General features: G+C 37.4%; 1 protein-coding gene across 2 annotated transcripts in view; it reads right to left on the bottom strand.

The window, feature by feature from the left end:
- Positions 1-22,951, bottom strand: part of PIK3R4 (phosphoinositide-3-kinase regulatory subunit 4) — a 37,976-nt gene extending 15,025 nt beyond the window's left edge. The window contains exons 1-13 of one of the 2 annotated variants that reach the window (XM_072412332.1): positions 22,933-22,951; positions 17,960-18,720; positions 16,373-16,506; positions 14,363-14,945; positions 10,913-11,047; positions 7,834-8,055; positions 5,866-6,039; positions 4,858-5,003; positions 3,627-3,830; positions 2,326-2,527; positions 1,546-1,733; positions 980-1,190; positions 425-590 (exon numbers count right to left, since the gene is read on the bottom strand). In XM_072412332.1, the coding sequence (XP_072268433.1) occupies positions 425-590; positions 980-1,190; positions 1,546-1,733; positions 2,326-2,527; positions 3,627-3,830; positions 4,858-5,003; positions 5,866-6,039; positions 7,834-8,055; positions 10,913-11,047; positions 14,363-14,945; positions 16,373-16,506; positions 17,960-18,674 (3,080 nt within the window). In that variant the 5' untranslated portion in view covers positions 18,675-18,720; positions 22,933-22,951. Of the gene's footprint in view, positions 1-424; positions 591-979; positions 1,191-1,545; positions 1,734-2,325; positions 2,528-3,626; positions 3,831-4,857; positions 5,004-5,865; positions 6,040-7,833; positions 8,056-10,912; positions 11,048-14,362; positions 14,946-16,372; positions 16,507-17,959; positions 18,721-22,362; positions 22,498-22,932 lie in introns of those variants that run through there. The other variant, XM_072412331.1, reaches the window with a different exon arrangement.
- Between the last annotated feature and the right edge of the window lie 2,069 nt (positions 22,952-25,020).

Raw genomic sequence — 25,020 nt, 5'->3', positions numbered from 1 at the left:
GGAATTTCAATATTCATTGCAACCAGGTCAGCAAGCACAAAAAACACAAGATAACATAAATGCTATATACAAACACAAAGCAACTACAGAATAAACAAGATTCCTATTTGGTAATAACTAAAGATACACATACATGATAAGGATTAAAATAAATATTTAAAGCAGAGTGAAATGACTGGCTGCATTTGAACTTTTTTCTTAAATTGTACACGTTGTCTGACAAGTCTGACATATACATTTAAAATACTTTAGTCAAGTCCAAATGGTTTTAAAAAAGTGATTGTACTACCTTTTTTCTGCCTGTTTCATTTTGATTACCATGATATCTTGAAACAAATGTATGAACACAAAGGGAGCATTGAAGCAGACCTGGCTAGTTTTTAGAAGTTATGATAACTCTGAACATTCACTCTGCTGATTATACCTTGTGGTTGTGGTTTTTCCCTCCATCTTTTGACTGTTCCAGATTTTTACTGTTCCATCATTTGAGCAAGTAGCAAAAATGGAATGTTCATCAGAGACCCGAATTCTGTTTACAGGGCCCTTGTGTTCATGTAAGTGTGCCACAAGCAAGCCTTTAGGATGCCATCCTAAAAAGACAGCATGCATATAACTAATCTGCAATACTCAAACACTTAAAACAAGTAAACATCCGTGGTAAATAAAAAACTATAATGCTATTGAGCAACATAAGTAAAATAATAAGCAGAGCTAGTGGAGAGGTCCTGCTTAGCTTTAAAATTTGGGACTATGATATGATCCTTTAATAAACATTTAAAAATTGCAATAGGATTACAAATTTTAATTTTTTTAGCAAGTTAATAAGGTCTTGCCTATTATTAAAATGTATCTAGTAAACAATTTTAACCTGAACATGATACAGGAATTGCTGAACAGGCAAACATTTGATAGCACAGAAGATAACTGTACATTACAAGAATCTTCTTGTTCTTGACCTGATGAAATGTTTTCTACATACCGGTTGGTGGTGGTTTACTCTCCCACTCAGCAGTCTCCATCATGTACTTGGCTAACCTCTCAGCATTGCACTGCTCTCGCTTCTGCTGTATTAGTTGTTGAAGTTCAGTTTTACAAGTGGTCATTCGGATTTGAAAAGCTGATGGTTGAGATGTGCTTGTGTAGATCTGCAAGGTTGGACGCCTTGATTGGATACCTGTTCCTTCTGATGACTAGAAGGAGGGAAAATTGCAATATGTTTGAAAATCATTATGGTTTCAATCATTTGTTATTATAATATTTAAAATATTGTTATTTTCAATGGAGGAAACGCGAGAACAATTGATTGAAAAGGGTAAGCATAGTTTCCTAAGTAGTCCCACATCCGAAGGTTATGAAAACAGCATAGTATAGGGGTGTTGCAAATTGTAACTACTATTGATATATTTCCAATAAATTTAAATTCCTGGAGTTTGTACATACTAATATTTGAATTTTGTTAAAAATTATAAACATAAACTAATCTCATTTATGTTTGGTGGACTATTTTGTCAAGATTCTGTTACTAAAAGTTTTTAAACTAATTACCTGGGGAGAGGAAGACAATGGAGCATTAATTGCTGCAGAAGACTCTGAGCGGAGGGGTTTAGTGGTTTCCTGGTCAGCTGAAGACAAAGTTCTTGTTACAGCTTGACTCATGTTTGCAGGCTCCATAGCACCAAACATACTCTTCCATTCTTCATTCACATTGGAATCTTGCTTCACATGTTTTCTTGCTGAAGAGAAAACACAGTTGGTGTGATTTACACAAAGCACTGAAATCATTAAAGTGAGGATCTAATTGCCTTCTAGGTGTCAGAACAAAAACAAATTCCTCACCTAAACAATTTCACTGCAGTTGAAGAAATATACACATTGGATCAGCAGAGTAAAGATATTTGTGGAAAAAAAGAAAACACAATGGAACTAAAAGAGATATGTAGATGGATAAACTAATCTAGAGGTATTATCCTCTCAATATCCATTCTGCTCCTGGGACATCCCTAATAGACTACTGAAATACTCCGATAATTTGTGACATTTATTGGTCTCATAAAAATATAGACTAGAAGAATAAAATAAGATGGAAACTGCAACTACAGTGTTAACCTGAACTATTACTAAAGTTTTTGTTTTTTTTTGTGATTCCAAACCACAAGGCTTTCTAAATCAGAGAGCGTGGTGGTACCACTGCTAGTTACAGTGTGCTTATGTATTTAAACAATGTAAAGATAGCTTGGGGTTACTCCGAGGCAGAGTTTATTGGAAACACTATTTTATTGTTCACTTATCATTTAAGTAACATTTAGAGCTGCTTTTATTACTTACTGCGTTTATCTTCAGTGTCTAACTTTGTTTTCCCAAGATCCGCATGCCTTCCACTGATGCCCAGCATCTGCAAATCAATCACCCCTTTTAGGGCACTCTCATGCAAGTGACTCTGATCAGCTACATTTGCCTTGGCTTTGTTGGACTTTAACATAAAATCTTTCAAGGCTAAAAGTTTATCTTCTTCTTCCTCTGTCATCCCCTGGAATAAAGAAAATAAGGTGAATAAGAAAAATGCTAAAATTGATTTTGCAAAGAATAACCAATTACAAGGAAATGTAAAAAAATGCTTTGTGTTTGGACATGATTTGGATGGTCAAAGTCAGGAGAGCTTTACCACATTCATTAAATTAAAAGAAAACATGCAAATCAAATAGGGTTTGTGAAGTCATGCATGTTTGTTTGGTTGGATAAAAAAAAAATAAAACGGCTGCAATGCTTTTTACCCCCAATTACATCCCCAGTTATGGAAAAAATATTTTTATTTTTTTTAATCAATGGTACTTTTTTCTACATAACATTACTTTTAACCTTACAAAATGGCCAATAATATAGTATATAGAACATTTTTTCTGCAGACCAAATAGAGGGTCATGGAGGAAGAAATGTTTTAAAAAGAGGGACCGTCTCTGAAAATGATTAACAGATTAAAAGAATACATAGATATAGAACAGCAGTTATAAAATGTTTAAACTTTTGCATCTCTGTCTTGACACTTCACAGACACATGAACACATACCTTCACATGGTGTGACTATATCTCCTGAACTCATTATTTAGCCATGACTTTTGGATTTCACAAATATACTATGCAAAGTACACAGGGAGAGAATGTAACTTCAGAAAAGGACATTAACTGTGGCTGTGCAGCCACGTGACCACAGAAAAAAACATTGATAAAGGGTACAAGGATAATTTTAGACAAAAGTAACCATTGTTTGCTTTACATTGAGAAAACGGAGTGGGTTCATAATAAATTGGAACCCAATCTGGACACCTTTTTTAGTAACTTTTTTTAGGTCTAGATCTGCTTTGTGGAAGGGATTCCATCTTAAAAGGCAATATGACATGTACACAAATCTTTAGAGGCCTTTGACATCTTACCTTCTATATCAAGCCTAAATGATGGTACAAAGAAAACCAAAATATTGTCTAATATACATTTAAACAAAATATATGAGTTTTCTGATTTCCCCACAGCAAATACCAATAAAAAGAAGAAAGGAGTTAAAAGAAGTTAGTCTGTGAAAAGAAGTAAATATATTCTGGAAAAAAAAAACAAACACTCAACATTCTCATACCTGTGACAAAAGCTTCTTCAAAAGCTGAGCAATTGCTGGATCTTCAGGTGGAGGACACTCAAGAAGAGTGCCGTTCCTCTTTTTCTGACGCATCTGGAGATGTCTAAAGAGGCTTGCAATGTCCTTTGAACGCAGGGCATAATCAAAAATTGAGCGGCTTACAGGCTCTTTTAGCACACTCAAGAGAACAATTTCCTTGTCTATCTGTTATGAATAATAAAGATGAATAAAACGGAAAATAATAAAGTTTTTAAATAAACTTGGAAAGAACTTGCATGCATTAAAGCATTTTAAAAGCTCATAAATTTTTTCTGTCTCCTACAGTAAGATAAAAATGTTGCAGGGGGAAGAGGTTTTAGTGTTGTCAGTCTGCATTGTCTGCAAGAGGCGCATGTAAGACATAAAGAAGGGATTGGGCTCAGTCAGAAAGGTAAAAAGCTTTCTGTTTTATTTTATTTTTTAATAAAAATAAGTATTTTTATTTTATATATTATTAGTATCTACAAAGCCTGTACATCACATTAGTAACTGGTTTTGGTACTTGTCTATACTGGTATACAGAATCTTTTACCTGTACTTTAGGTGTATCTAAGTTTTTTTTTTATTTTATTTTTTTATGGTCTTTTTTCTACTGGAGATATTTCTATTTATTTCCCCTGTCAAGACACAGTACGGAGAGGAAACACTCCAAATGTACATCCTCTCTAAAGTAGTTGTCACTAAAGCTAATGTCTCCATTGCAAGATTTACCCCCTATGTCTGGCAAATCCAAATGTTTCCACAATTTCAGTCCTGTTGACAATAATCACAGGTAAAAAAAGAGGACAATATCCCAAGTAAGTACAAAGACAGTATTTAAAAGCCTAGCAAAAGTTTTGACCCTTTTGAACTCAATTCAAAACTAAAAAAAATGCCTTTATGTAACACTTTATGCCTGTGCTGCACAATTTCGCCTCTATCTACATTAAATCTTAACTTCCATGGCAGGGTTAGATCAGATTGGTGAGACAATCTGAGAGAACAACATTCTGGTCAAAAGAAAAGAAAAAAGTGCAAAACATTCAAACAAAAAAATTAAACTCAAAACATTGCTTAATATTTGCATGTGTGTAATTTAATTTGATCTTTTCTGTTAATTTTCTGCTATTCATTTGTGATAACTTTTGTTAGAAAGTCGTCATGGATGGATATAAACCATTGTACACAATGTGGTACTGTGCTGCAGACATACCTGAATTATAGGTTGAGTAATAAAAGGATGAAGGTAGGGCATCAATTTACAGTAAACATCAGCAATATTTAACTGCTGAGCTACTGTAGTAATAAACCCCACCGCTCCATAACGTATCCACAAGTTTGGATGGCACAAAAAAGGAGCTACAAAAAAATCAATATCAAGTAAGAATAATCACATGTTTATATTACATACATTTATATTATAAAGAAAATAAGAAAAATCAAAAACAAACATGCCTGAGAACATATGTGTACAGTCTAAACACATGAGGCCTGATTTTATAATGCTCTCCAAGGCTTGAGAGGATACAGTTTCATCATTGAAGCTGGGTGATCCAGCAAACCTGGAATAGATTTCTTCAAAGTAATTATAAATTTGTTAGCAAATTTTTCAATCCTGGACTAGATCCATTCCAGGTTTGCTGGATCAACCAACCTCACTGATGAAAGTGTATCTTCTCCAGCCTTGGAGATCTTTAATAAATCAGGCCCAAAAGCTCATGTTTGATCTTAGGTTTTACTGCTCTCTAAATCAATGGCTACCAACATATTCAGAACTACGAACCACTAAATGAACAGAATCCGTACCACGCATAACACAGGGAGCCCTGTGTCGCTCAAAGGATGAGAAACTTCCAACATAGTGACGTCATGATGCCAGAACCAGCCCATGCTCAGACCTGCGATGGGAGACTGGGTGGATGTGTCCATATGGGAACATGGTCCGCAGCTTTGACCAATGCGCCCCCATGGAGGGTCCTTCTTCTGACCCCGCTGGGGGGTGCACAGGCCAGAGCGGCGGACCACCAAAATTTTCTCGCAGACCAGTGGGTGGCGACCGCTGCTCTAAAGGCACCATTGAAAGTTTCATAAAAGATGATCAATTTTTAAAAGCAAAATTGAAACTAAAATCTTTAGTCTTTGTAAAAAAACAATTCAATGCTCACTGATATTTTTACCAGTTTTAAAATTACAGGTTAATTAAACATTTTCTTGGCCATACCGATGTCACAAGAGAATTCATAGATGTGGGGTTTCTGAAGAAGACCCAGTTGGCACATACACGTGAGAGCATTCAGGGCCTTAAATATCACAAACTCTTCCACATCACTCAACCCTTGCTGTAGAAGTGGTTTTAGGATAGAAGAACTTTGCCATCCTACATATGCTGCAACTCCTGTAGAAATGAACAAAATAATTAAAAATAAAAGATCAATATGGTTGCACAATCCAGCTATGATTGGTGTACAAATCATTTTCAAAATATTTCCCCTGAGCTTAGGTTTGCACAACTGGATAACAACACCAAGCTTTGTTAGTTCTGAAGCATGTGACTAAGGAGAAATATTTGACCTGAAGGCAAATAAAGAAGAGAATATAGCAACCTTGCATGAGCAAATATCTCACTAAATATCATGGATCGTAAAATAAATCTGGCCACTCTCATATGAGCTGTGCAATACCATTTTCATAAAGCTGAAAGTTCCATTGTGAAGTTCCATCACAATCTTCCTTTAGATTCAGAAATGTGCTGGTGATGCATGCAAGTAAAATATTTTTTTCCACTGAAAAGATGTGTTGATTTCTAACGATTATAAACATTTTGACTGTACCGCTTATATGAGTCAACTGTTTAAAATAATATATGCTTTTAAAGGGCTGCACACTCTCACCCATTCTTTGCCATAATATCTACACATAATATATCGGTATATAGTGTCAATTTATAAAATACTATCAGCAATGGTAGGTTAATAGGTTCTAAAGTTAAACTACCTATAGACATTAGCAAAACAGTCTGAAGAAGTGAACGTTTCATATGAATGTTTACTCCTGTAGGAAAGAAAACTTGTATACACTATCTTTCCTTATTACGTATCACAAATATGCTGTAAAACTGTAATCTTCCTTCTATTTCTCTGTCAGACTAATAATCTTTCTTCACATTTGCAAAAATTTTTAAATTAAATCTCACACGTTTAGCAAGTAGACAGAAAATCTGTATTGACGAGACAGCCTTTTGTACAAAAAAAGTGTTCATCCCAGGTTTTGTTTAGGACCCTGCAGGCAGCCTTGTATTTAAGTATTAAACCACATTTGAAACTAAAGCCGTCTTGCATAGTAAAGGTAGCCACACAAGTATCAGTGGGTGTACAGGTACCAGGTAACCTGGAGAGCCCATATGTAGCCAAGAGCTCTTCCTCACAACCGCCACCCAATTGAAGCACTATGCAGTAGAATAGATAGTGGTTTAACAGTGAGATGAGGATATAGTTATTAAGGTTAGGAGTTCCCTAAGACCTGAAAGTTATTTCAAAGATTCCTCTCTGTTAAAAAGGTTGGGAAAGGCTAGTCAAATCTATTAAATATATCTTGTAGTGAATAACCCTAAGAAAAAACTACAATGATTACCTCATTAAAACCTGAAGGATAAAAGAGGGGAGGGAAATAATATCTAAGTGGAATGTACTCAGTAAAAAAAATTTACAAACACAGGGAGGTTATTGAGAAAAAAAAGAGAATAGACGATGGGTATGGTAGTTCAAAAACACAATAGCAAACTAGACTACAAAATAACAGCTAAAAAGAAATAATTATAAAGAAACAAGGAAGCCAACAGAAAGTAAAAAATTCTATAAAAATTTAAAACAAAGGTGAAGTTTGCAAAAACATACATATACGTCTTTACTTTAGATCTCTTAAAGCTGACTGATAGTAAAATGTTTACTTTACAGAAAGGGGTATACAACCCTGCATGCACAGTGAGATCAGCACTCTTTTTCCCCCAACTACACACCCAATCTCGCGTCTGCACAGTGCGAGATCAGTTGACATAGGCAAAAGCAGGAAACCAGCAAACCTCCGCCGGAATTAAGGAATCTGCGGAAGTAAAAGTGATGTTTTTTTGTTTTTTTATTTATTTCTGCTTTAAGGCCAAATACTTTATTCACGTTTATGTTCATGTACATACCTACAATGCTGTCAAAAAACGCTCCCCTGAGGTGCCAATCATTTTTATCATTAAGGAAAGTGATCATATGGGAAAGAAGAACATCATTAGCTTTTTGTCGACCAAAAAACACACAAAGCCTGGTGATTCCATTTTCCATTAACGTCTGCTTTACTATGTTCTCTGGGTCACTGAGCAACGTCACCACCTTCTGCTGAACCATTTCATGTAAAGCCTGCAATTCTGAGCATACAAAAAATGGATGGTAAATATTACTTACAACATCAGTGTAGTCAAGCACTTTGGTTACAGTTAACAAATACATGTAAGGTGCGAGTTGAGGTAATATTATTAATGTATAATACCAGGAAAACTTCCAAACAAATATATTGGTTTCACTTTTTACAGAGGCTGAGCTGGCAGGAGATACAGAGAAAAAAAATGGTTTATTTTTCGCATGTAGATTTCTAGCTCTGAACAGGAGTTAACCAGTGCAATATGACTGCATCCAAAATTACTGTACTGTGAAATTACCCAAATTTTTGCTTTTCACACAGATAACATTGATTTGACACAGAGGCATGTAGGATAATTATATGGCCTATAAGATGATGGGAGAAAGGTTTTCATAGCATAAATATGCCAAACTGCACTTCTACTTTAGACTGAACATATCGAGACATGGTTGCACAATACAACTGCTCTCATTAGTCGGTATTTGTGGTCAGCTCTCTAAGCAAGCTTTGCCTTGAGTGAATATTTGTGCTTACATAACAGACTGAGCAGGAAGGAGCATGGAAGATACTTCTAGCAACGATGAAAATCAGCAGGCATCTAACAAGATTTTTATAACATACCAGTCGAAGATTCTAAACTAATGTGTATTGGCAATTTGAAAAACCCACCATTCATATATGTATTTTCTAGTAAGTCACCTCTTCGAAGAATCATCCCATTGTTAAGGATCAGTACTTGGAAAGGGGTCCCATTTGTGGGAATAATGTAATCAAGTAAAATTCAGGATAAAATGTAGCTTGTATAGAAATCACCTTCAAGATATGTGTGAGACATGAACCCGAATATTACCACAGCCAGGCAGCACCAATATTCTGTAACTACTAAGTTACAGTGAAAACACCTAATAAAACTGCCCTAAGAATTGTCATTAACATAAAGTTAACCTTTAGGCAACTTCAAAGACTTACTAGTGTGGGATTTGAAAAGCAAATATCAAAGTACTTCACAGAAAGTATTTTACCTGGTAGAATTATTCTTCTTCACACACAAAACTTTAATTTTTAAAATCAAAATTATTTCCAGTGTTGTTACCTTGAGGGTGCTTATATTTCTAATTGAGGGACGGTTCCAGCATTAAATATTTTTAAAGAAACATTCATGTTTATTGAATATATTTAACTCCTTTGTCTTTTGTGTTAACTTATGCTCTAGGTACAATGCCAAAGGTCTTTTTAAAAGCAAAAGGTCTTTACTAGGGCCTGTGTCAATGTATTTTTTCTTTTCAAATGGGTTTTGCATTCCCATTCAAGCCTAGGGGCATGAAAAACCTCCTTAATGCAGGCAAATGCAGATGAGAAGAAAACAAAATGCAGGCCAAATGCACCTTTGAATAATATCAGAAACTGTCAAATTAATATCACTAAATCACAATCCCTGTGTTGCCTTTATAGTAGACCATTGTTAAAAAATAGGGAAAGCAGACCAGGCTTCCTCTCGCAGCACCCGCGAACATCTGGCACAGTTCCAGGTAGCAGGGACGTCTCAACGTGTATTTAGTGTAGCAAGCAAGACCTAACAGCTGTGTATGGAGAACAGCACCATCAAAACATCAGTGGCCAAACAGTGTACTGCAGTCCCTGTATTGAAAATGCGATCCAAAATTCATGCCGGGAAACTGAAGGATCCGGATTTTTGATTGTCAACCTGTATTACCCTTCTAGGCGGTAACCCAGAGTGTGACTCGGGGTAGAAAAAAGATGCTAAAAGCGGTAACCCCGAGTCACACTCTAGGTAAACCTATGGGAAGTAATAGTAAATCACTGATACACCGGTGTCCCGCGTCATCCTTCTCTGCGATGTCCGTCTTCTTTCTTCGGGGGAAATTCAAATCCACTTGTATTGCATTCAATACAAAATAACTATATTGAATGCAATACAATGGATTTTTATGTGTAAAAGCGGTACATTGTCTTTCATTTATTTTACAGTATAATATATTAGTATGAGTATATTTATTTTTTTTTAAAAATTAAAAATGTAAAAAAAAATTTTTAAATTCATTTAATTTTGTTATTTTGACATGATTTTGTGTTTCAAACTTTTTCATACTCATACTATTATATTATTCTGTAAAATACATTTTCGTGAAAAACTGGACGCTTTTAAAACTGGACAGAAATGAATGGCCCAGGAGGTTAATAAAACAATTCAATGATAATGTACAAATAATCCTACTGCCCTTTAAGTAGTAAAAGCACCTAAGGTAGGTACCTTTAAAAGCCCCAACACCTGAGAAAAATGCACAGAACCTGTGCATTTAGTTTTGGGGGAAGCATGTGCCCAACTTTAGGCTCAGGTACTTCTGCCCCCCAAAAGCAGTTCTTTAATGTCCTCTTTCCTCTGGTAGCAAGCAGATACTACATGATGCATTATAATGTGGCACTCCTCCTGTAAATCCAGGGTAGGGGGTGGAATCTGACACCCTGGGCCTACAGAAAGGGGGTAAATGACCGGGCAATACTACACCCAGAAAAAGAGGATCTTAATATTTTTTCCATTTTTAAAAAAATGTTCACCCATCTTATACATGGGCTTGCAATGCTAGACCTTAACATTGTCACATGGTGAAGGAAGCAACATTGTCACACAGGGCAGTTTGCAGGAGCAGCAACAGAGGAATAAAAGGTTGAGGAACGCTATGAAGGTGAGCATAAGTAAGCCTAGGGGTGGCCTTTAAAGAAACACTTTAAAAGACTGGTTTATTAGGCTGTGCATTATTTGTACATTTTGTTCTACCGCATATTTCCTTAGTATTGCCACAGCAAAATTCATAAAAAAAGAATTATCCCTAAAATAGACATACCTGTGTCATAGCTTTCATTGGGGTGTGATATCTCATCTAATTCTTCACTGCTAGAATCATTCTCCATGTTTAAGTTTTTCAGCTGCACCAGCTCCAAAAACCTTAGGGCAGTCTCTGCTAGTAAAGCTATGTTCTCTTTACGAAGGCCCCATGTAAAGACAGAAAATAAAGTCATTACATTGTCTTATAAAATAATTTGAAAGCCAAACCTATATGAAGACTCTTAAAACCACAAACACTGCAAAAACACAAAAAAAGCAGAGAAAAAAAAAACAAACAAATCTAAGACATTCCACACAAGACGTCAAAAATGGCCTGGACAAAACTATTTGTACCCTTAACGTAATACTTGGTAGCACAGCCTTTGGAAGAAATAACTGATCTAAATCACTACCTGTAATAATCAATGGGTCTTTTATATCTCTCGAATTTTGGACCACTCATCCTTTGCCAGCTGCTTGAGGTCTCTCAGATTTTAAGGTCTGTGTGTAACACACCTAGCATGGAAAAAAGAAAGGAGAGCAAAGAATTGTCTGAGGTACATTAAGATTTCTGGAAATGGGGGTAGCCTTAGGACCACTTAGGTCCATGCTTTTCTATAATTTTGGTTCTAAAATACTCAGACAATTCTTTGCACTTTTTTATTTTCTCCATTTTATTAACAACAACAAAAAAAAAACATGGCCAAGGAAGTTTACACCGGAGAGACTTAGGTGGATGTATATTCTGTTCTGAAAACAAAGTGCTTAGTTAAAATAAGCCTGTCATGAGAGAAGAAGGGGGGCTGTTACTGCTGACCTTTTTGAATTACTAACTAGCTGTTATCCATAACACTATATAGATTAGAAAAGATCTATTCTCATCTCTACCTGCACTGGGTCAAAGTATCAAAGTATCAATGACAAAGGGTTATTATTACAGGTTAGAAACTAGCATCAGAAATACCAGCCTCCATGTTTCCCTTTACATTCATTTCGAAGAAGGAAGTTTTTGGCCTACATAATAAACAATGGAGAGAGTGTAAGATTTTCTGTTGTGTACAGATGCTGAGTAATATTCTTACAGTAAATCTTTTTAGTTTCCCTATTTGAATATTTCCTGTGTATTTAGCAGACTTTCAAGAGGATTTTATTTGTTTGCACTGGCATAACAGACTGTGGTTAAACATTCTCTGCTTCTGGAGTCTAATAAGGTTTTTTGGATCAGTATTTATAAGTTTGTCCTCGCACCAACCCTGTATGTTATGTGGGTCATCCCACACAGGCACAGATGGAGTATTAGTGTGTCAGGATTGTGCTTTAGTTGCTCATGTGGATAGCCACAAAACATGAACCATTAGTAGGACATAAGGATAAGCTGTAATGAACAGTCATGTGATGACCATACTAAGATCTTTCCTTTAGTACCAATGAATGAACAACTATTTAAATATTTTTGTTAAAAAAAAAAAGACATGCAAACATAAATAATTTAATTAAATAATAAATACTCCAAACATAGCCCAGCACTGCATTGATTCACTAATATTAAGGGCACAGCACATCAATAGCATTGGCAATTCCTTTTTTTTTTTTTTTTTTTTTTTTAACTATTTTACTGGCCTAAATGTGAGAAAACATTTTTACACAAAAATCACACATTTTTTTTCAAAGGTTCCATTTTTTTTTAATTATATACAACTGGAAAAATGTGCAAATCCTGGGTGAAATTTTGTAAATCTTGTGTGCAATGCTAGATTAGTGAATGTACTGTATTGTGTACTATAAAAGTATTAGGTAGACATAGGTGAAGTGCACTACATACGAACAGTGACAAAGCTGTCAGTAAAGGACTGCTGTGTTAATGCTAATCAGAGTCTGCAGGAGGCATTATGGATGGTTGTATGTGCAAACCTGGGCTTTCTTGACCAGTTATTTTTTAGTGCAAGCTCTCCTATTAACTGGTGAACCCACTTTGTACCTTAGTAACCAGTGCCTCCTGTTGGCCTTGTATACCAGTAATTCAGCAGCCTTTTACTGCCATTCTTGCCCCTCTCTGATCACATCAACAAGACTGTACAAGGTGAAACCACATTAGTGTACACAGAATAACACTTTCTATGTAGTGCACTTCTCAGTACATTTGCTCATGTCTGCTAATACCTTACAAGTATATTTTAATACATCCTAAAGCTAACAAGCACTAAAATGAAAAAAAAATCTAAAATGTTGAAAGCTACGCAATTGGGTTATATACACACGTCAGATGATTCTCATCCGATAATCGCCTCAGGGCTAGTATCGTACGAGAGTTTGGAATGTGTACAGCACTTGTCTGACCTCATTCGTGAATCCTGGAATGACTGCAATACATGTGAAGGGGGGAGAGTGAGGTGCACCATCTTTCTCGCCCTCCCTGGTTTATGCACCTTTCAGTCTTTGGTAGATCATGAAAGATCCTTTTCCAACAACAAAAAACTAACGTGTGTACCCAGTCACCATATTGTACGAATTTCTGCCGGTCAGGGTTCCCAGCCACCACAGCTAACCCCTAAAAAATTAAGCAATTAAAGACTGGACATGATGAATCATCAAGGATTTCTATATAAAGTCCCAAACATTGTATTTTTATTCATTTTGTACAGAATTTATTGACTTCCAGAAAGCTGTGCATGGTTATTTAATTGTCTTTAAATCAATTTTAATCAGATTATTTTAAGATTATATTTAGATTCACATCTACAAATGGCGTTTGGCAAATCATAGGCTTTGGGATTTTGGGAATTATGGGATACTGAAATTCTGTAATGTTTGTCTCTGCTATAAATGTAAAACCTACAAATGTAAGCAAATATTTATTAAAAGATCTGCAACACTATCTACATGGAGATTGTAAATTACCCCCTAAACTGAATTATTATCTTCCATGCTTAGGCTTTGGCTTTCTACCACAAACAAAAAACATTGCTAACTTGCTTTCTCCAAATCAGCCCCTGTGTGTGTATGATCATGATGAGGATTATATACAGTCAGCTCTTTTAAAAAGGCGAGGGGATGCTAACATTTGAAACAGCAATTTGCTGGGCAAATATAGCCGACAAATGCCCCTCTCTCACACACATCCTGCCTCCTATCAGAACTAGAAGCACATATCTAAATATGCAGGCATCTCTTCATTATCTAGGGCTCTCAAAGTAGGTTTATATTAGGAATTAGTGGGAAAGAGGAAATAAAACTTATGGTAAAATAACACTACAGAGATCTATGGGAATTCTCAGTCATGCTACAAGAAAAAAAACACTGTCCAGCTGACCCCAGAAGAAAGCCAGAAAATCAACAGAAACAGATGCTTCACTCACCAGCACAATAACCTCTCCCCCAAAGTTTAAAGTTTGCTTTCAGTAGAGAATGACCCTTAACACATAAAACAAGGGTAACAGGGAATGTGCGGCCAAAATCAGTTTTTACTCACCTGCATATGCTAGTCTCACAATAGTGGCTTCATCCTGAGCAAGATGTGCTATGCCAGGTAAGATGTACTCTGGGTAAATATTGATATCATTCCTTGGCACCTCTTTAACCAAGGCTAACACTTTGGTCAATGTCCTCACAGCCTCAGCTTTCACCCTGGGCACAGAGTCATTGCTAAAGTGAAGCAGATATGGAGTGATGCGATCCAGTAAAATCTCAACACTTAACCGTGGAGCAAGGTGAAGAATAAGTTCAAGGGCAGCCAGTTTAGAATCACAGTACTTTAGTGTCTGTAGGCAGGAGGTAATCACTGAGACCAAGATAAGGAGGCCATTTTCTTTGGTCTCACCCTCTGTTTTTTCACTCTGGTCATCTCCACACAAGTTATGGATGATATTGTCTAAATCTTTACGGATAACCAGAATGCGTTCATCAGCAGAGTTAAAGGTTTCTTTGGCAAACTGGGCCATGTATGGCTGCAGAAAGGAGTAGAATATCTCAGGGAAAGCATTGCCCTTTTGTTGTTTGAGGTAATCTTCTGCTGCCAATCGCTTTTCAGGTTCACGGCGAATCATTTGTGTGACCTTTTAAAAACAACAAGAAGAGATACATTACAATCTATTATGTTTGCTAGAACAACAGAAAATGCAAATATTACAGCCAAAACAACAATGAAAGAAAAAAAAATTAAAGAGGGGCTCCACAGATCAAAATGTATGTGGGTTTAGTCCAGGTCCAACAATAACATTTTCCTTTCTCTGTTGCCTACTAGTGACCTGTAGTGCTGCATTGCCAGGTATTGTGAAACAGACTTGTTAAATGTGACCAATCAGTTGTTGTCGCATTGGAACATCATATACTTTGGCTGTTTATACAGGATTTGGCTGTTTATACAGTTGGATAATTTGAGCATCCTGCTGATTAGTTTAGAGATTGGACTAGGCTAATGTTAAAGCAGAAGTAACACAAAACAAAAAAAGTCACACTTACTTTCAATCCCGCAGATCAAGTTTGTCCATCGGGAGGTTTCTTCCATCGGGTCCAGCGTCGTCCCAGTATCCGTCTTCGCCCCTGCGTAGAGGGTGCGCGAGGCACTGACATCTCCTCTTATCTACTGCGTTCTTCTTCTTGCGTCACCCAATCTGGCACTGTGCAGGTGTGAGATTGGGTGACATAGATTGGGAAAAGAGTTGCCAATCTCACTGCGCATGCCTGAGATAAGGAGCAGCCAAGAGCATCCTGGGATGCGTGACGTAGGTATCACCTAGGCGAATGAGAATTAAGGGGCCAGTGCTGCATCTTTTTTCTTTTTCTAAACACTAACTAAAAAAACACTAACAGACAAAGTTTTTACTTTAAATAAAAGGGTTGTCTATTCTTTTATGTAAAGTAAAAATTCTGAGTTTAGGTAGGCTTTAAGCTTTTAAAATGACTTTCTAAAATGGCACCTAGAGGCACCCCTTATAATGTTAAATATGGGCTGTTTTGAATAGGAACTTGAGGTAAATGAAAGCCTTTAGGGTCCTCTATGTTATACGTGCTAGCAACTATCTTTTATTTTTAGGTTACAGAATCCAGCAGAAGACATACAAAAACTGCCATTGCTAACTTACTTTCTGATGATAGGAAAACGTCTGGGTGTTTACGGGCAGCATACCAGTTAAATGTTGGAAGGTTAATTGGTGGTGAAACAAAGCCACCAAAAATTTCAGGCTCATTTAGGACAAGCAGCAGAAGAGTGGCAAGGACAGATTTCAACTTTCTTCATGAAAATTCAAACCATCTTTGCCAGGGCTGGTACATAGTACCACAGTACTTTTTTCCTTTTTTGAGCTTAGACAAGATTTCCTTTCTTTATTCTCATCAGCTATGTAAGCACTAAAAGGAAGGGCGGTCAAGCAAGAAAAAGCTATGTGTTGCTAAGTTGAGGGAGTTAGGAGAATCTGTTATTCTACATAAAAATATAACTCACTTAACTGGACTATAACTTACTGATTCTTTTAGGACTTACCAGTTGTCTAATATAGATATCTTCAATTTTGCCCAACACTTGATCTGGTGAAAACTGTCCTTTTTTGTAAGCTAACAGCTGTGACAAGTCAAATAAGGGCACTCCTTCTGTGAACAGTTCTGCTATCACACACCCTGCCCAAGAAAAACAAAATCTGTTAATATCTGTTTATATACAAAGAGTAGTAGGGTATAATTCATAAATGTAAACAATTACAGGCGATTTTAGAATTGCGTGGCTACCTGAGATAAATAAAATATTACAGAAGCCATTTTTATTAAAGGTCTGAGTGTGAAGGCCGGACATTTCTATCCATGAGGCCTGATATATTTGTATTACCACACACAGTTATGCCATCGCTGTACAGTATCTTCATAGTTAGAAACTAAGTTTTGTTAAACCAAGAATAACATCAAGATTAACAGCTTTGGGTTACTGTACATGGTCTACAAGTACCACAAAATGTGTGCTGAAGAACTTAATAATAATGGCATCTGCGCTTAGGCTGCGTACACACATTAGATTTTTGTAGTTATAAACGTTCTTTCACGATCATTTTCAATGACAAAAAGACTAAAATATGAATGAACAAGCACTGTATATTCAGCGCTGCTGTACATACAAGCCCTGTAGCTTGTATTGGCCGAGAATCATCTAAAGTGTGTACATAGCCTTACAGTTTTCACTTAGTTCCACTAAGAAGTCCCAGAGATACCCAATGATTTGACAGTGAAGTTCACCTAATGCTGTTTTTTGTGATCAAGTGTCAACTCATTGCTCATGAGATCAGTGTAGAGTTGCCACTTTCATGTGGGCTGTGCCTGTTTGTACTATAGTGAGATCAAAAACAAAGTTGAAGCAGTGTGGCTATTACTATTGGTTTACTGGTCTGTAGCTTGTCAATCAACCCCTGGCCACATCTAGCCCTGACCACTACTTGCTAAACTGATAGCTCTGGCTATGGCTGAAACCCTCTCATTGTGAGCTGCAGTGTCTGGGAAGGGGAAGAATGTGAGACAGAAATGATTTAGCTCACTCAGGGATTTTACTTTATAAGACTGTGTATTACACAGTAACTAGATTGTGGACTTGTTTAGAATGCCATGCAGGAGCTATTATAGCTGTCCCTTTTCTCCTAGTAATCCTGCAAATAACACAACAATACTTGTCCCTGCCAAAGTTGTAACACAGGCAGGACCTCAAACATGACTGCCTATGTTCATCTACATTTAATGCGGGGTGATGGGATTGGTAATTTTCTGCTGATTAAGTGCAGTTAGAAGTGCAACCTTCCAAACCTTCCAGTCACAGCTGAATGCCTGACAAGCAAGTTTCCACACACTTTGGTAGTGTCAAAGCCTCCTCCTAAGCTCCTAACCACGTGCTTCTCTTATGGATAGCCTTCTCTTATGGATATGGCCAAAGGCTGCACAGGAGGTAGGAAAGATTTTAGCTATGAAAATATCGGAAAGTGTAGAAACATTGTCGGTCCGGACAACTAAACACTGGGCTATAATAGAACTTTTGGGAGACTTCATACAAGCACAGTTTGAACCCCCAAACCCCCCATGTTGACCAATATACCACCTGCAGAGAAGATATCCATTGCTCGCTTAAGGTCTCCTCGAGTTCGTTGGTTGTTATTTGTCAGGTCTACCAGAGGTGTAGATGGATCCTCTGTGGAAAAAGTACTGCCATCCACAAACCTCTCTGGGGCTATATAACAAGTTCGTCTTCGGGAAGTATCAAAAAAGTAATTAAAATCTGCAGGGTTATCTTCTGGAAGATATGTTGGCTTGAAACTTGCAAAGTCTGTGAGAAGGACCCAGTTCCAACTGGTGACCATTACATTTTCTGTCTTGATATCTCCATGACAAACACCAGATCTGTGTGCTTGATCCAAGGCAGTCAGAATCTGAAATGCAATCCATCGTTTCTCAATGTTGTTAAGAAAAGGCCGGGTGCTGATACGGTCATACAGATTATCCCGCACATATTGTCTAAAAAGTAAAGCAGCTTTTTCATTCAGGGTAAACTTCTGAAAAGGAAGGCAGTTCTGGGAAGAGCAAAGACGAATTTTTAACTCTTCAAGCTCCTGCTTATAGTTGGTGAGTGGAAGAGATGGGTCCTGAATAGCAAAGACTTTGACCACAACCAAACCTTCACGATGTTTGGCTCGAGCGACCTTAAAGAACCGTGTACTTCCCAAGCTCTTGTCATACTCATAATCATGGATGTCTGAAAAATAGCTATCCACAGACAAGATTTGGGACGGGGCAATTCCTGCTAGTTGGTTGCCCATGATGCATTCACTTTTCCATTTGTAGCCAGGGAATACTACAAGATCACTGAAATACAAAAGTAAAGAAATGACATTCAATTGTGTAAAACTTTAAGAAATTTAAGGTATAGGTAAAACATTAATAACTAAGCAAGAGCTACCAAAAGCAAATTTACCTTTTAAAATGTGTGTTGTATATGTTCTGCTGTGTGCAGTCAGATAAGAGATTCCCCATAGATGTCCAGGGATCTGATAATATGTCCATGGGGTTTTTATATCTGGGATATGCTTTTTTCCCTAGTGTTTGAACTTGATGGACTTATGTCTTTTTTTCAACCTGACTTACTTAACTTACTATGTTGCAGGAAACAAAGGGAGGATAAAGTACAGGTTGACAATCAAAAAATCCAGCCATCGATAATCCGGATCGTTGGGTTTCCCCGCATGATTAGCCCTTGCATTCTCACGGAGGAAAAAGCTGATTCCATTCGGGTGTAGTTCTGTCAGTTGCCACTAGATAATACATTATAATTACATGCAATTCAAAAATCCTGAATTTTCGGAAATTCAGCACTCCTCAGGTCCCGAGGTTGCCGGTGTTTTGAATGTCAACCTGTACCAAACAAACACTTGGACTGAGAGAGATTGAGAGATAAATAAACCTTCAGATAATGTGTAAGTTCTTCTGAAATATTAGAAAGAGGTGCATTCCTTTCCTCTTGTTTTATTGTCGATTTGTGCCACCCCCCTTATTTTATATGAACATGAAAAGGAAGAAAGAAAAAAAGCAGGGTTTTTTTTTTTGTGGCAATTTTCATAATACAGGAAGAAAATATATCATTTTATTAGGGTGATGCAATCAACATAAAAAGAAATGCACAGTCATAGGCTTCCACACTTTAGGTCTGCCCCATGGGGTAGTCATGTCATGGGGTATTTTGACCGTTATGGTAGACACAGCTTTTTCTATAACAGTTTAAACAGAGCACGGCCCAACCCGATACGTTTGCTGTCTATGCATTTCGCTGTCTATGTATCCTGTTATGTAGAGCTGTTATCAAAAAATATAAGCATATTTTTACTTATAGTAATAAAAATTATATGATTGACATTAATAATGTATAATATACACAACATTATTCATAAAGTTATAATGAAATTATATAATGTACCATACATAGACAACGTCCTAGTATCACAATATCATCATATATGAATTCCCTTCATGCAATCATATATATATGTAAAGTCAATTTATTGTCATTATTGCCATTATTGCTATTATAACATTAAATAAATGTGATTAATGCTGTGTATATTATACATCATTCATATTTAATCATGATATAGTACTCCAGGATATGGTGATACTGGGACGTTAAGCATATTGGAAACTCTATATACAAAACACTACCTAATTCATTTTTATTTTTATGCAATTATACATATGTATGGTACATTATATTTTGCCATTATAACTATATGACAAATGTTGTGTATATTATACATTATTCATGTCAATCATATAATTTTGTTTAAGCACGCGCTAGTATGCTGGTATGTGCCCAATAGTCTCTATTCTTAGAGCAACAATGTGCAAAGGTCTGTCAAACTTTACTATGGGGTCAAGAGGTGCAGGAGCTCTCACAGCATCCATACTGTTTTTCTAAAATTACATACAACCTCACTGTTTTTAAAGAAGTTTATACATATAGCTCAAGTTTCTGCCATTTAACTGGACCAGTTTGTGCTGACCTGCTGGGTGCTTTTTATAGCCATCCTAGCCCAGCCTCTAAAAAAGTTGCCTTTTCAGAAACATGGCATGTATGGGTGCCACAGCAGTTTATTCGCCAGTCCTCTAGGCAATGTTTGATGACACACGCTGCTGCAGACACAGTCAATCGCATTATACAGGCTTCCTTAGCAGTCCTTCCACTGCCTATGTTTCGGCACTTGTCGCCAGGCACAGTCAGGAAGACTGGCAGACAAAAAGAATGGGAACTGTGGCACCCATACAATGTTGGCACTCATACATACTGTGCTGGTGATGCAGATGTTCCCTTCCTTGTTGTTGCCAGTCTTCTAGGTTGTGCCTGATGACACTTGCCAACACACAGGTAGTACATTAACTGCTAGTATCACAACTAGGTAAGCCTATGTCACATGACTAGTGACACAATCCTTCCCATAAGTCACAGTGGAGGAACAGGCTGCAATGAGCTGTAGGGGCAGGTCACCAGACAAAGGAAGCCCAAACACTAGACTGACAACTAAGAGTTCTGAGAAATATACCAAGGAGCTAAGCAAAACTCATTATATCAACTAAATTATTCATTTTTCAGCTAAACATAAACTTTAGGTCCACTGCAACTAAAAAATTCTGCTTTTTAAAAATGTAAACAAAGACTTCAATATCTTAGGCTATGTACACACGTGCAATAATTATCGTTAGAAAACAAACTATTAACGACCGCTCAACAATTACTAACGATTATTATAAACGATTGTATAGTGCACGGTTCAAATATAGTCCACCAGTAATGTACACACGTACATGTGCCAGAGAAACTGTACCGCAGAAACATCCACGATCACTGAACTGTACACACTATATCGAACGATTGTTCCCCAATCAGATCCACCGAAACCTTTGTTCGTTTCCAGCGACATTTATTGTATGTGTGTATGTAGCCTTAGAGCACTATCATTAAACCAGTTTATAGCAGCTGTGCATACGCCCCCCCCCAATAAAATCTGTTCAATTACTGAAAGCAACAGGAAGCCCAGAATATGTCACCACCTAGAGCAGGGGGTTCCCTCTATGTCCCCATGTGACACACCAAAAATCAGTGCTGGTAGAATGGACAGCAAGTACCAGGAGCCCCATGCCAGGAAGTATTGGCTATTTTCTTCCAATCAGAGAGAAGTGAAGGCAAATATTGATATACTGCCATTGGTAAGGGCATGTGCCAAAATAAATAAATAAACATAAAGCACATCTCTATGCAAAACAATTTTATAGATTTGAACAGGGAAGGGTATGACTTGTTGTTTGTGCCCCCATTGGAGACATGCCCCTACAATAATCCTGATGACCATTAAATTGTAGAAAGGGAAAGGAAATCCAAAATATTACCCAGTTGTACCCAAAACAAAGTCTGGGGGGGAAATCTTCCAATTATAAATGTTTCTCACATCCCTGAGATTTCCTCTATTATGTCCCTGGGTCAGGGAGTGAACTCTCCCAAAATGTAAACAACAAAAAGCAATAAAATAACCTGCCATGGGATTAACCCTTTCCTACTTTATTCAAAATAAATAAAATATAGCTTGAGCTTAAGCTTCACATCTCAGTCAGTCAGGCCATTATTATTAATAAACAGGATTTATAAAGCACCAACATATTACACAGTGCTGTATATCAATAGGGGTTGCAAATGACAGACAGTGACACAGGAGGAGGAGAGGACCCTGGTCTGAAGAGCTTATAATCTAGGAGGTGGGAGTTTGGAGTTCCATGTAAACAATGCGGCATTCCCATACCATTGCCCTGGGTAAACACCACACACACAGGGGTACAGCTACTGAACTGTCACGTGACCTGTGTTGTGCATTGTGTCAGGCGCTGCTATTGACAACACATACAACAGGCTTCGAAGCACGCCGGGGCTTTATTGAAAGGAACTGTGCATTACATGTACTATCATACCTTACACACCAGTCCACATCCGGCTTTTATGTCCCGTTATACCGGGTGACTCCTCCGTACTCCGGAAGCTCTCAGAATTTTAGGGGTAAACCTTCAGTACACTTCCCGGCTGTGGTGTGTCTCCGCCCATTTCCTGATTTCCGGCCAATAAACGCTTCGGGAGAAATTGACCTATAGCGGTATACCTGTGGGTCTCAGTCAGCTGGTCTGCAGTTTGACCAGCTGCTAGTTTAGTGGGATGTGATTGGCTGTTTTTGAATGACAGGAAGTTTAAATGTGCATTGTGTATATTATTGTGGATTTCCGGGGATGTTATCACTGCACAGGGCTTTTGTTTAGGATCAGATCATTCCAAGATGCCCTGTCACTATCTCATTCACATCTCATAGAGTTCAAAACATTTTACTTTAATTACAGCAGAGGTTAGAAATGTCTGTCCTGCAATAAGATTTTGATTGTACATTGAGCCTTACATACACAGCAACCCAAGTTTTACATAGTCCTATCACCAGCATAGTTCTTCCATACAGGGAAGGGTACTTGATCCTTCTCTGCCGCACGTTTACTTACACTTATCCTCCCCGCCTTGTGACTAGATGGCAAATAAAGCAGAACACAAATCGCTCCGCTCTTTTCTCCTCTCAGGATGCTTTTTGCAGTACAGTACACTCGTCTGACTTCTTGTTTCCTTCCTTTTTCCTTTTCCTGTTCTGCAAGAGAGACTGCAAGAGGCCTATTCCAGTAGAAATGAAAGTCCTTACATTGCTGGTTAAAAAAAATATTTAGGAAAGTATTAATTATTACAAAGCTGATTAAAACCATTCCTAAAGAAAACAAGTGTTAAAGTATTTAACTATTTTGATTACTGCTTGTTTTGGTCAAAGCTCGTGTGAAAGGCACAAGCCATAGAAAAATGAACTCGTTGCGCCTGCCTTATCTTCATTATGCCATTATGCTTCACATTCCAGAAAACAGGAAATTGTTTTGCACAAGTATTACAGTAGTTTTCTGGCAGCGTAGAAGTAAGCTTGTGATTCAAGCTCAAAGTGCAAAGACAAATAACCTGCTACACACGTCTCATTTTGAGGACTATAAAAAGTGAATATGCAAAAAATGTTTGATTAAACCAACAAGTGTTTTTTTCTACTTCTCTACTTGTCTTTGTATATTAGCTTTACAAAATTCAAATCGATTGAATTAGAGGCTTGATGCAAGATTTGTTGCAAAATAACACTTTTTAGGTAATATGCAGTAAATATCCACCCAAACGAGGGAAAATCAAGGAGAAATGAAGCACAGTGCCTCCATATCAGTGACAGTAGGGGGGTATGAATCAGCTCAATCAATCTGTGATATCGGCCCTAAACTCAAAGATACTTATTATGACTCATGTAGACAGGAATATTGAAGAATGATGAGTTTTGTATTGTAACAGAGCACCACTCAAACAAACGTGTTCAAACAGCTGCATTTGACCAGACTTTGTATGCAATGCAAATGGATCTCACTAGGACTTGCTGTGCATAAACTGGGCTCCAAACTTACAGAAAGCAGGGCCAGCCCAGGTACCAGATTGTCCACTATAATAACTTGAGGGAGCCCTAAAGAGTGCCGGTATCATTATCACATGCTAATGGATTTTACTGGTAGCAGATTTGGGCCTTTGGACATGCAAGTGCTGCTATAGCCTCCAATGAAGACTGCTTAGATCCTACTGTGATCTTTGTGCCCCTGTGTCTTCTCTGCCCTGTGATTCTGAGACCTGCAGTTGCCCCATGTGTGTGTGAGACCTCTCCTGCCTCTTTGACCCATGTACCTTTGTGCTCCATATCCCCAGATTGCACACCTGAGATTCTGTGACCCTGCACATCCTGGCATTGCTGCCTTTCCAATCATCAGCTTCTGTTTCTGTATTGAATAATAAATTCATCCACAGAGAGGGGTGAAGCCTGCAATTCAGGAAGAAAAACAGATATAACATTTGAAAGCAGTAAGCTAAAAGATACCATTTGCCACTCACCCAAACAAGCCCTAAGGAACAGAACATTTTAAATGCATTTATATCCTCTGCCCGCAGTATTATGAGTAGAGTAACCATTTTATGGATCATCACGTAACGTGACCCGTATTGTCCCTTTTAATAATTCTCCCTTTGTATAAGCATTGTTGTAAGCTTCTTGTTGCTCCATTTCTCTTGTAACTGCTCCCCAGCAATACCTAGAGGGTACACTATATGTAAACATTATCCAGAAACGTATCAAATAATTTGTATTCTGTCTTTCTTGGTAAAATGACATCATTCCTTCCTTTCTAATTGGCTGGAATTATTAACATCTTCTATTGGCTGAGGAATGTTCAATAAAAGTGCATACACCAATTTCTACACTGGTGTTGTCACAGCTGCTATCTAGGTAACTTTAATAGCTATGACAGTAGCAGTAATAACTTACAACAATCTCTTGTTGGATAGCAGGAGGAAGGTGTTAGGTCACTAAAGGGTCTATGTAAAAAGCAGTAAGTCTGATATTTACTGAAACATTCCCTGGTGAAGAATAAATTACTGTCATTGAAACACATGGACCAAGGACCACACATATTTTCAGGTCACTCCAGCACAAACAAATATGATATAAGAAATCACCCCACCCCTATATAAGG

This window comes from Pyxicephalus adspersus, chromosome 5 (assembly GCF_032062135.1).
Source record: "Pyxicephalus adspersus chromosome 5, UCB_Pads_2.0, whole genome shotgun sequence".
In the NCBI taxonomy this organism is placed as follows: domain Eukaryota; kingdom Metazoa; phylum Chordata; class Amphibia; order Anura; family Pyxicephalidae; genus Pyxicephalus; species Pyxicephalus adspersus.
This window is presented reverse-complemented; position numbering and strand designations above follow the sequence as displayed.